Source organism: Puma concolor, chromosome D1, assembly GCF_028749965.1.
Source record: "Puma concolor isolate L17-30 chromosome D1, mPumCon1.1.hap2, whole genome shotgun sequence".
NCBI classification, from domain to species: Eukaryota; Metazoa; Chordata; class Mammalia; order Carnivora; family Felidae; genus Puma; species Puma concolor.
Window position 1 is genome coordinate 54619682 of NC_141676.1, and position 11209 is coordinate 54630890.

The 11209-nt window shown below is 38.8% G+C and overlaps 2 protein-coding genes across 2 annotated transcripts; both read left to right on the forward strand.

The window, feature by feature from the left end:
* Positions 1-1491: 1491 nt before the first annotated feature.
* LOC147576717 (olfactory receptor 52A1-like) lies at positions 1492-2430 on the forward strand. Its single transcript, XM_086679429.1, has one exon. The coding sequence runs from the start codon at positions 1492-1494 to the stop codon at positions 2428-2430; it is 939 nt and encodes a 312-aa protein (XP_086535555.1).
* Positions 2431-8484: 6054 nt separating this feature from the next.
* LOC112864936 (olfactory receptor 52A1) lies at positions 8485-9423 on the forward strand. The gene has a single exon (XM_025927945.2). The coding sequence runs from the start codon at positions 8485-8487 to the stop codon at positions 9421-9423; it is 939 nt and encodes a 312-aa protein (XP_025783730.2).
* Positions 9424-11209: the final 1786 nt, after the last annotated feature.

Sequence of the window (11209 nt, forward strand, 5' to 3'; positions counted from 1 at the left end):
TGCTGTGAGTGGATCTTCCCCACCCCCCATCCCCGCTCCCCTGCTTGCATTCTCTCTCTGAAAATAAATAAACATTAATAACAACAACAACAACAACACAGAATGGGATACTTAACTGACTGAGCCACCCTTGCACCCAGCAGATATTTTTCTATTGTACAACTTGAGAATTTCATGATTTTAGATATGCAATTCTTAAAAGCAATGATCTTTATCAGAAAAGTACTTTAATACAGGGACTAAGAACCCAAGTTTTGAGGAAATTCAGTCATTAGGGAATTGAAACAACTAAAGTTTCCTTAGTTGCTCTACAGCCCTCTCTCCTGCATCATTTCTGGAACCCCAAGGTCTGCCTTCTGTCTTCCATTTCTACTTTATCTTGGACTCCTCTTAAGGAGACTGTCTTTTCACCCCTTTATTTTTATTCATTTTTTTAGGTTTGAGCTCACAATATGAGTGAAGCAATCAAATGGTCTGCATATTATTGAGAATCAATGAGCCTAAACTTGCCAACCTTTTGGTGATGGTAACCCTGAGCACTTTCAGCCCCAGAAACTAACCTTTATTCCGGCTAAGTTACCCGTTCACCTATATCCCCTAGTCAGCAAGAATGAGTCCTCTTGCCTATGCACTGTTTCTCTAGATTTTTTTGCCTTCTAGAGATTCTTCCCTTATAGTCATTCCGAAGTGTGTATTTCAGAATTTCCATTATTTGAAGTGTACAATTCATGTCAAAGAATTCTGCCATTACTTACATAGGCAAATTAAAATAAAGTTTTACTTATAATGTAAAAATCAGCATGGAACTTGGATTTAGATTAAAATTACATGGATTTGATCATCTTTTCTCAAGCTCTATTTCACATTTTTTTAAAAGGACAGCCAGTCCTACATAAATACATAATACACAGATACAGCTATCTCCATATATTACGTTCCTGGGTGAAGCTATGTCTATCTCACTTCTCTTTCATAGGAAGCCTTTTAAACCAAAATACTGGTTAGAGTCTGATTATGTGATTGTCCAAACTGATGGTTTCTGACTCCGAGAGTTTGGGGGAAAAAATAGAACACTAAGGTCAGCTGAAATGTGGGATAGGGAGAGATTTATTAAAATCTGATTAAAGTGCAATATCCAAGCAAATAAACAAGTATAATTATTTTATCCGCAGGTCCAGAAGGACATAACCGAAAGATCAGCAATTTACTCCATTATCCACATCACCTGGGTGGTTCTAATGCAGTTGGCCTGCCTGTACATGACTTCTAATTGTGGTACACTACTTATGGATGTCCTTCTTGAAAACAGTGATGTGTAAGTATGGATCTTTTTCCTTTGATAATATAAACGAGATGGATGAGATGGTCTTTGAATTCTGACAAAATCACAGAGACTCACTATGATGACTTTGAATTAAAACAGGAGTAGAAGAGAAGAGTGCCACTGACTGAGAACCTTCTTTCATTTTCATCTGGAGGCCTGAGGACATTATGTCCGTTTCCAACATCACAGTCTTCAGGCCTTCTGTGCTGACGCTGATAGGGATCCCAGGCCTAGAGACTGTGCAGTGCTGGATTGGGATTCCATTCTGCGTCATGTATCTCATTGCTATGATTGGAAACTCCTTGCTTCTGATCATCATCAGGTCAGAGCGCAGCCTCCATGAGCCCATGTACATTTTCGTAGGCATGCTGGGAGTCACAGATATTGTACTTGGCACGAGCATTGTGCCCAAGATGCTTGGAATTTTCTGGTTTCATGTGCCAGAGATTTATTTTGATTCTTGCTTGCTTCAAATGGGGCTCATCCACACATTTCAGTGCATAGAGTCAGGCATCCTGTTGGCCATGGCTCTGGACCGTTATGTGGCCATCTGTTATCCACTAAGACATGCTGCCATCTTCACCCACCGCCTAGTCACCCAAATAGCGGCTGTGGTAACACTCAGGGCCGCTTTCCTAGGAGCCCCGTGCCTAATACTGATAAAGTTCCGGTTTCAGTTTTACCATACAACCATCATCTCCCACTGCTACTGTGAGCATATGGCCATTGTGAAAATGGCTGCAGAAAATGTACGGGTCAACAAAATCTATGGTTTGTTTGTGGCATTCACCGTTGCAGGGTTTGACCTCATATTCATCACTTTGTCCTACATACAGATATTTATCACCGTTTTTCGTCTGCCCCAGAAGGAGGCTCGGCTGAAAGCATTCAATACGTGCATCGCCCACATCTGTGTCTTTCTCCAGCTCTACATCCTTGCCTTCTTCTCTTTCTTCACACATAGGTTTGGTGCTCATGTTCCCCCTTATATCCACATCCTCTTTTCTAGCCTCTACTTGCTGGTCCCCCCATTTTTCAATCCACTTGTCTACGGTGCCAAGACAAAGCAGATCCGCATTCACCTGATAAAGATGTTGTATTCATAAAATGCACTGTGATTAACGTCTTCAACCTTCTCCTTTATGCAAAATAACAATCTCTCAAAACAGAATAAAACAGAAAAATGCATATGATTCATGATGTTTGACTTGTCTCCTTAATTGTTTTGTGAAATTTGCCTGCATTTTAGGCAATTTTCACATCACAGCCCATGACACCTATCAGTCAGTGGGATTTAGATCCTACTAGGTAATGAGAATGGGAGTGGTAGAAACAGCAATAGTGAATATGTATCATTTCCCTTTTTTTTTTCTTATTTTGCAATTCCTGATTGAATTCTCTCATTTAAATATTCTTCTCCACAAGGTTCCATAATATCTATTTCTCAATGAATTTCCAAGCACCCAAGACTCATTGTCTTGGATTGTCCAGATACCTTATGAAATCACGTTATTGATTCTATTTGTTTCTGGATCGTCTTCATCATCTTTAAAGTAAATGAGAGGAGGGGTTCCTGGATGGCTCAGTTGATTAAGTGTCCAAGTTTGGCTCTGGTCATGATATCCTGGTTCATGAGTTCAAGCCCTGCACTGGGTTCTTCGCTGAGAGCATGAAGCCAGCTTGAGATTCTCTCTCACCTTCTCTCTCTCTGCCCCTCCCCACTTGTGCACTTCCTTTACCTCTTTTAAAATAAGTAAATAAACTTAAATCGTAAAATTAATGAGAGGAAGCATTTTGTTCTTATTCAAACAAAAAACCTAAAGAAACAAAAAACTGTATGCAATCTAATGACACATAGTCATCAAATTTCATCATTTCTGGTGTCATTCAGGGCATTAAGGTTTAAACGGTATGACCAATGCAGTATTCTATTTCACAATTCAGTACTTTTTATGCCCAGTCACCATTTATGTCTTTATTAATTCCTAAAGTGTTATCAAAACCCTACAATATTATAAATGTGTACTCAAGAATAGAAGCATATTCTATTGTGTTATATTAGTTTCAGATGTGCAATATAGTGATTCCACACTTCCATACAACACCTTGTGCTCATCATGACAAGTGGACTTCTTAATCCCCGTCACCAATATAACCCATCCTTCCACCCACCTTCATGCTGGTAACCATCAATGTGTTCTCTACAGTTAAGAGTCCTTTCTTGATTTCTATCTGTCTCTTATTTTTTTCCCTTTGCTTGTTTGTTTTGTTTCTTAAATTACACATATGCTTGAAATCATGTGGTATTTGTTTTCCCCTACAGGGGGGCTGATTCTTAAGGAATGACAGATGAATTGCTGGTAGGTAAGGACATACCATGCCAGGTAGATGATCTTGGAGCTTAAATAGAGAATCAAGAAATGGCACCGTTTTTCTCAATGTAATGCACAACTTGTAGAGACAAGAAAACTACAAATGTCAAGAATGGCTATGGACACTATGCAAAATGGGTGAACTTTATTCTGAAAGCTATCATATGTCACTGGCCAGTTTTCACTCCATATGCACATGTGTGTGAATGTGTGTATCTATTTGACATACAGCAGCGTATGTTCTCAGTGTACTTAAAACATTATGCTTTTAAATCACTCAAGGTTATTGTGTTAATGAACACATAACATGTTCTGTCCAAATTAATGACTTGAGAACTTAAGGCTTGTGGGCTGTTCCAAAAACCTGATCTCATGGATCATTTTTAAAAAGAGCATGGAAAATATTCCCATATGTGCAGGTGTCCATACTTTTATTTATGACACTTAAATCAATGTATACATAAGAATTTATTAGACTGCATGTCACATGGATGTAGATACTCTGGCTTGTTTTATGGACTGGGCCTTATCAATGAATACTGAAGTGATCACTTTGTAAATCTAGAGGCTATCTTGAAGCATCTTTTGAGGCTGTTTTAAATGTCAGTATGTATTATGGATTGAGCCTAAATATCCATCAACTGATGAAAGGATAAAGAAATTGTGGTTTATATACACAATGGAATACTACTTGGCAATGAGAAAGAATGGAATGTGGCCTTTTGTAGCAACATGGATAGAACTGGAGAGTGTTATGCTAAGTGAAATAAGTCATACAGAGAAAGACAGACACCATATGTTTTCACTCTTATGTGGATCCTGAGAAACTTAACAGAAGACCACGGGGGAGGGGAAGGAAAAAAACAAGTTAGAGAGGGAGGGAGACAAACCATAAGAGACTCTTAAAAACTGAAAATAAACTGAGGGTTAATGGGAGGTAGGAGGGAGGGGAGGGTGGGTGATGGGCATTGTGGACGGCACCTGTTGGGATGAATTGGGTGTTGCATGGAAACCAATTTGACAATAAATTTCATATGAAAAAAAAAATAAATGTCAGTATTTATCATATAGGATTTGCTTGGATAACCGATAGGCATGTGGTTCTTTAATAACAATTTCTTTGAAATAAAAGTAAAAAAAAAACATCGGAAGTAATTTTAATATTCTAATCAGAGTTCAGCAAACATTTATGCAAATAAAGTTTTGGTTATCGTGGGCAAAGAAACATTTAAAGACTATTTTGTAAGTATTTATATAAAAAACGACAAAGCATATTTCCACAAACATTTCGATGAAATTATATATAATTATGAATCATTTATAATTGACAATAATAACAATCAGATGTGTAGTTTTCTGTGATGAAAGTCTACTAATCAGGGGAAGGAGGAAATGTCTGTCATAAGTGGTCATTGTGAGAATACTACTGAATTTACGAGGCTTCAATAAATAAAGATCTAAAGAATGATACTACAAGAGAATGAGTGTCAAATGTGTGATAGAGATCCATTGAGGATACAGATTTTGTGTCCAGAAGTGTCTCAGTGAAAGAAGGGTCACAGAATACTTATTTATACGTAACTCATTGGCACAGGAACATACATTTAAGTACATTTAAGTGTCCTTTCGATCTTTTTCCAAATGAGGACAGCAGAAAGAAACTGACAAAAGTAAATTTAGTTACTTAATTTTTACAAAAATCTTTTTATTTTGTAAGGAATGTCAAAAAATACAGATTGCATATATTAATTTCTCTACATCTCCACTGTGGGGAAAAAGGAATGAAGAGACCAAGGGGATTCTGCAAGTTGCAGAAATGGCTTCAGGGACATTGGATGTGGATGGACAAAAGAGGGCTTCATTATGAGCTGCTGGGTCCCTAGAGGCTTGGGTTAGTGGCTGGGAAATCTCATATTCAGACCTCCTCCTTCTCCATGTACACTGGGGAACGTTATACTTGCCAATTCAAGCTTAATAAAGTTATGCTATGTCTAGCAAATATAGACCTTCCTGTGAGTTTTGTTGGAGTGTGATCCCACCAACATGAGCTCAGACACAATTTACAAAAGAGGGTGCAAGTCTGTTTTGCAGGGACAGAAGAAGAGAGGAAAGTCTATTCCAGAGATGTGCACAGTTTGGCAGATGGCCGAGCAGCAAATGGATAAGAGTTCATGATATTTACAGCAGGCTGTTCTAGAGGGTGCAGAGAGAAGAAAGAGACACTGCCAGCGTAAGCACAAGTGAATGAGATGAGAGTCTCAGGAGGAAAAAGAGTGAATGACAGGTGAGTGATGAGCGATGAGTGCTAGTGTTACGAAGACAGACCATGGTTTTCAGGAGTCTTGTAAAAACACAACTGGCCCCCAACAACAAAGCATGAAGTCCCTTTCCTCAATTTCACCCAATAATGTTTTACTACCAGCTTTTCCAGTGATAATCACTCCATCCCCCCTGCTCTGTACTCACTTAGGTCCTCTCCCACCTGCCTTCCCACCACCTGTACCTGTCAGGTAATGCTGCCACATCAGCTCTTTACTGTTAACATGCCAGACAATGTGAATGGTACTGAAGGATTTCTCTTCTAATTCTGATTAACTCTAGAAAGAAGAAGTGAATAAACGAATCCATGATCAAGGAATCTCTAGGATTAAGCATTGGGGAGCAAAGCTTTGGAAATCATGTTTTAGTTGACTAACTAACTGGTCTATTCTAAATATGCATCAGCTGATACAGACTTGCTTCTAGAATGGACCTGTTGAGTGGGTTCCTTCACTTGAGGTTTAGCCACACAGACCACAGCTCTTCCTGCATTACTGGCATTTTTGGTGACAATAAGTATATGATTAAATGATAATGGGCTTGCTGACAGAAAGTAACAGTGTTGGACCAACTAGGAAAGAGTGAAACAACTGAATCCTGTTTTCACCAAATAAAAACTTTCTAATGTAGCCTGAGGCTTTCTAATTTAAGATATGTGATTTTTAAAAAGCAATGATTTTTTCAGATACAAATGTATCTGAACTAGACTAAGAGCCCAGTTTTCAGAAAAGTCAGTCATCATGAATCGAGGTGATTAAATGTTCGTTAGTTGAGCGCTCTCCTCCATCATTTCTGGTATCCCAAGTCTGCTCCGTGTCTTCCATTCCTACTTCCATATTGGACTCCTGTTGGGAAACGTGTCCTTTCACCCCTTTATTTTCGCATCATTGCTTATGCCTGAGCTCATGAAAAATTCAAATGTTCAAGTGATATATATTTCATTAAGAATTAATGAGCTTACATTGGCCAAATCTCATGTTACTGGCAGCTGTGAGCAGTTTAAGCCCAAGAACCTAGCCTCTAGTCCAAGAATTACCCATTTACCCATTTTCCCACACTTTGTTATCAGCAAGATTGAGTCCTCTTGCCTCTATACATTGGCACCTCTGAGTTTCCATGTTTTCTAGAGATTCCTCCCATCTAGGTATTCAGAAATGGGTATTCCAAAATGTCAGCGAATTTAAGCACAACACTAATTTTCAGGAATTCAATTGTTAGTATGTGGGAAAAATAAAATAGAGTTTTACTAGGCATGTAAAAATGGCATGAATATTTCCCCAGACTCACCAAAAGTGCATGGGGTTGGATGATCTTTTCAAAGCGCTTCCTTTACTTTCTTTTGAACGGACTTCTGGGGAAGGGAAGGAAATATAAGATAAAAACAGAGGGGGACAAATCATGAGAGATTCCTGGGAATAAAGAACACTCTGAGGGTTACTGGAAGGGTGGTCGTGGGGGATGGGTTAAATGGGTGATGGACATTAAGTAGTGCACTTGTAGGGATGAGATCTGGGTATTATATTTAAGCGACGAATCACTAAATCCTACGCCCGAAACCCTTCTTAAACTATATGTTAACTAACATGGATTTAAATTTAAAAAGTGAAATTGTTATTGGAAAAGAAAAAAACAAAGAAAAGAGAGACCTCCTGTCTTACGTAGATACAAATGATATAGGTGGATGAATATATTGTGCTCTTGGGTGTCACCAGTTTCTGTTTTCTCTTTCATAGGGAGTTTTTTCACTTAAAAAAAATCAAGAAATAAACAGAAAAAGAGGCTCCTGTGTGTCTCACTTGAGCATGCCATTCTTGACTTCAGCTCAGGTCAAGATCTTGGGGTTGGTGAGTTCAAACCTCATGTCAGGCTGTGTGCTGATGGTATGGAGTCTGTTTTAGTTACTCTCTCTTTCCCTCCTCTTTGCCCCTCCTGTGATCTCTGTCTCTATTAAAAAAATACCTTAAAATATAAAACTTATGCAGATTTATCTACTAATGTACTTGTCAGAGTCAGATTTGTTGATCCAAAGTGTCAGTTCCAGACATAGACACAATGGAAATAACAGAATATTATCAGGTTAGAATGTGGAATACGGACATTCATCAAACTCTGCTTGAAATGTCATTTCCAAGCAAGTTTAACAGGTATAATTATTGTAACCCCAGGTGCAGAGGGACATAACAGATCAGCAGTTACTCTGTTACCCACGTGATCTGGCTGGTTGTGATGCAATTAACTTGCCTTCTACATAACTTATTGTGCTACACTACTCGTGGATGTCTTTCTGAAAAGAATAATGTGTATCTGAGGATTTTTTTCCTTCAATAATATAAGTAAGAAGGATTATATGATCTTAGAGTTCTGACAAAATCAGAGACCCACTCTGATGACTTTATAAAAACAAGAGTAGAGAAGAGTACCACTGACTGAGAAGCTTCTTTCATTTGCTTCTGGAAGCCCAAAGACATTATGTCCATTTCCAACATCACAGTCTTCAGGCCTTCTGTGCTGACGCTGATAGGGATCCCAGGCCTAGAGACTGTGCAGTGCTGGATTGGGATTCCATTCTGTGTCATGTATCTCATTGCTATGATTGGAAATTCCTTGCTTCTTCTCATCATCAGGTCAGAGCGCAGCCTCCATGAGCCCATGTACATTTTCGTAGGCATGCTGGGAGTCACAGATATTGCGCTTGCTACCACCATTATGCCCAAGATGCTTGGAATTTTCTGGTTTCGTGTGCCAGACATTTATTTTGATTCCTGTTTGCTTCAAATGTGGCTCATCCACACATTTCAGGGCATAGAGTCAGGCATCCTCCTGGCCATGGCTCTGGACCGTTATGTGGCCATCTGTTATCCACTAAGACATGCTGCCATCGTCACGCACCGCCTAGTCACCCAGATAGGGGCAGTGGTAACACTCAGGGCCGCTTTCCTAGTAGCCCCATGCCTAATACTGATAAAGTTCCGGTTTCAGTTTTACCATACAACCATCATCTCCCACTGCTACTGTGAGCATATGGCCATTGTGAAAATGGCTGCAGAAAATGTACGGGTCAACAAAATCTATGGCTTGTTTGTGGCATTTACAGTTGCAGGGTTCGACCTCACATTCATCACTTTGTCTTATGCACAGATCTTTTCCACTGTTTTTCGTTTGCCCAAGAAGGAGGCTCGGTTGAAAGCATTCAATACGTGCATCGCTCATATGTGTGTCTTCCTGCAGTTCTACCTCCTTGCCTTCTTCTCCTTCTTCACACATAGGTTTGGTGCTCATGTTCCCCCTTATATCCACATCCTCTTTTCTAGCCTCTACTTGCTGGTCCCTCCATTTCTCAATCCACTTGTCTACGGTGCCAAGACCAAGCAGATCCGCATTCATGTGGTAAAGTTGTTCTCTTCATAAAATTCACTGTGATTAACTCCTTCAACCTTCCGCCTTAGTAGCAATCACTCAAAATTAAATATAACATTTAAAAATCCACACTGTCTGCAATTCTTCAGTTTTGTATATTTGTTTTGTTTAATTTGTCTGCATTTTATGGTTTTCATATCATTATACCCCATGACAACTATTATTCGGTCGGTTTTGGGATGCTACCGCCTAATAAGAGGAATAAACATAAAGATCAAAATAGTGAAAATATATTGTTACCTTTCCTCTTTTATTTTTTATTTCCTGGTTGAATTTCTTCTCTATGGATTCTTCTCCAGAAGAATTCATAAATATGCATCTATCACTGAAATTAAATGCAGCCAAACTCTTTGTTTTAGAACGTGCAGGTACTCAAAGAAAATAAGGTGTTCATGTGGCTTTTTAGTCACCAAAAGGTTTTTTTTGAGGAGGTGTATTTTAAGCATATTGCACTAAAACAAACAAAAACAAACATATTTACAAAAAGGTAATTTGTAAATTAAACAACAATATGAGAAATAAAAGAAAAAAAACAATGAAACTCCCAGAAGATAGATATAAGAAACCAGAACAAAGGGACACATGTTAACCATGGGGGCTGTGATTAAAAACTATCTAGGGTCAATCCAAGAACACCAACATATCGCTAAACAGGAGTTCTAGAAAGTCAGGGAAGATAAAATTATAGGTGGACTGTAGTAGACCAGGAACATATTAGAAAATTATTCAAAACTATTCCAAAAACTAAAGGACACAAATCCAAATTGGGAGTATCCACCATGAACCCATGGAAAAAAGAATACAATTTCATAGTAAGTTAAGAAAATGAAAGCCTATGGCTACAGACTGGCAGAAAGTATTTGCAAAATACATGTTTAACAAAGGCCTTATATCCAAAATATACAAAGAACTTTTAAATCTCAACAATAAGGAAATAAACAAGTTGCTTAAAAAGCAGGCAAAAATCTGAAAACATATTTCACCCCAAAAAGACATAACAAAGAGCAATAAGCATGTTTTAAGATGCTCAATATCATTTGTCATTAAGGAATTGCAAAGTAAAACAATGGGATACCATACACACCTGTCAGAATGGGTAAAACCTGAAATACTGACAAAACCAAATGCTGGTGAGGATATAGAATAATAGGGACTCTCGTTCATTGCTGGTGAAAATACAAAATAGTACAGCCACTCTGGAAGAGAGTTTTGCATTTCTCACCGAACGAAACATAGTCTTACCATGTGGTCGGCCTTGCACTCCTAGATATGGTACCAAATGGGTTAAAAACTTATGTCTACACAAAGACACGCACATAAATTTTTATAGCAGGTTTATTTTTAATTGCCAAAAATTGGAGGCAACTAAGATGAAGGGAAACACAGACCGTGGCACCTCTTTAAAATGTGAGTATTTGATTAAAAAAAAGAGAGAGCTAGGAGTGCCCGAGAGGCTCAGTGGGCTGAGCATCTGACTTCGGCCTAGGTCATGATCTTGCCATTTGTGGGTTCGAGCCCCACGCCGGGCTCAGAGCTACAGTTTGGAGCCTGGAGCCTGCTTCGGATTCCGTGTCTCCCTCTCTCTCTCTCTGCCCCGCCCCCGCTAACATCTGTCTCTCTCTGTCTCAAAAGCAAATAAACATTAAAAAAATTTAAAAAGAAGAGAGCTATCAAGCTATGAAAAGACATGGAAGAGACTTTAATGCACAGTTTTGAGTGAAAGAAGCCATCCAGAGAAGGTTACATCTGTACATGATTCCAAATATATGACATTCTG

Coding starts and splice junctions, on each gene's coding strand:
- LOC147576717 (XM_086679429.1), top strand. CDS start 1,492: ATGTCCGTTTCCAACATCACAGTCTTCAGGCCTTCTGTGCTGACGCTG.
- LOC112864936 (XM_025927945.2), top strand. CDS start 8,485: ATGTCCATTTCCAACATCACAGTCTTCAGGCCTTCTGTGCTGACGCTG.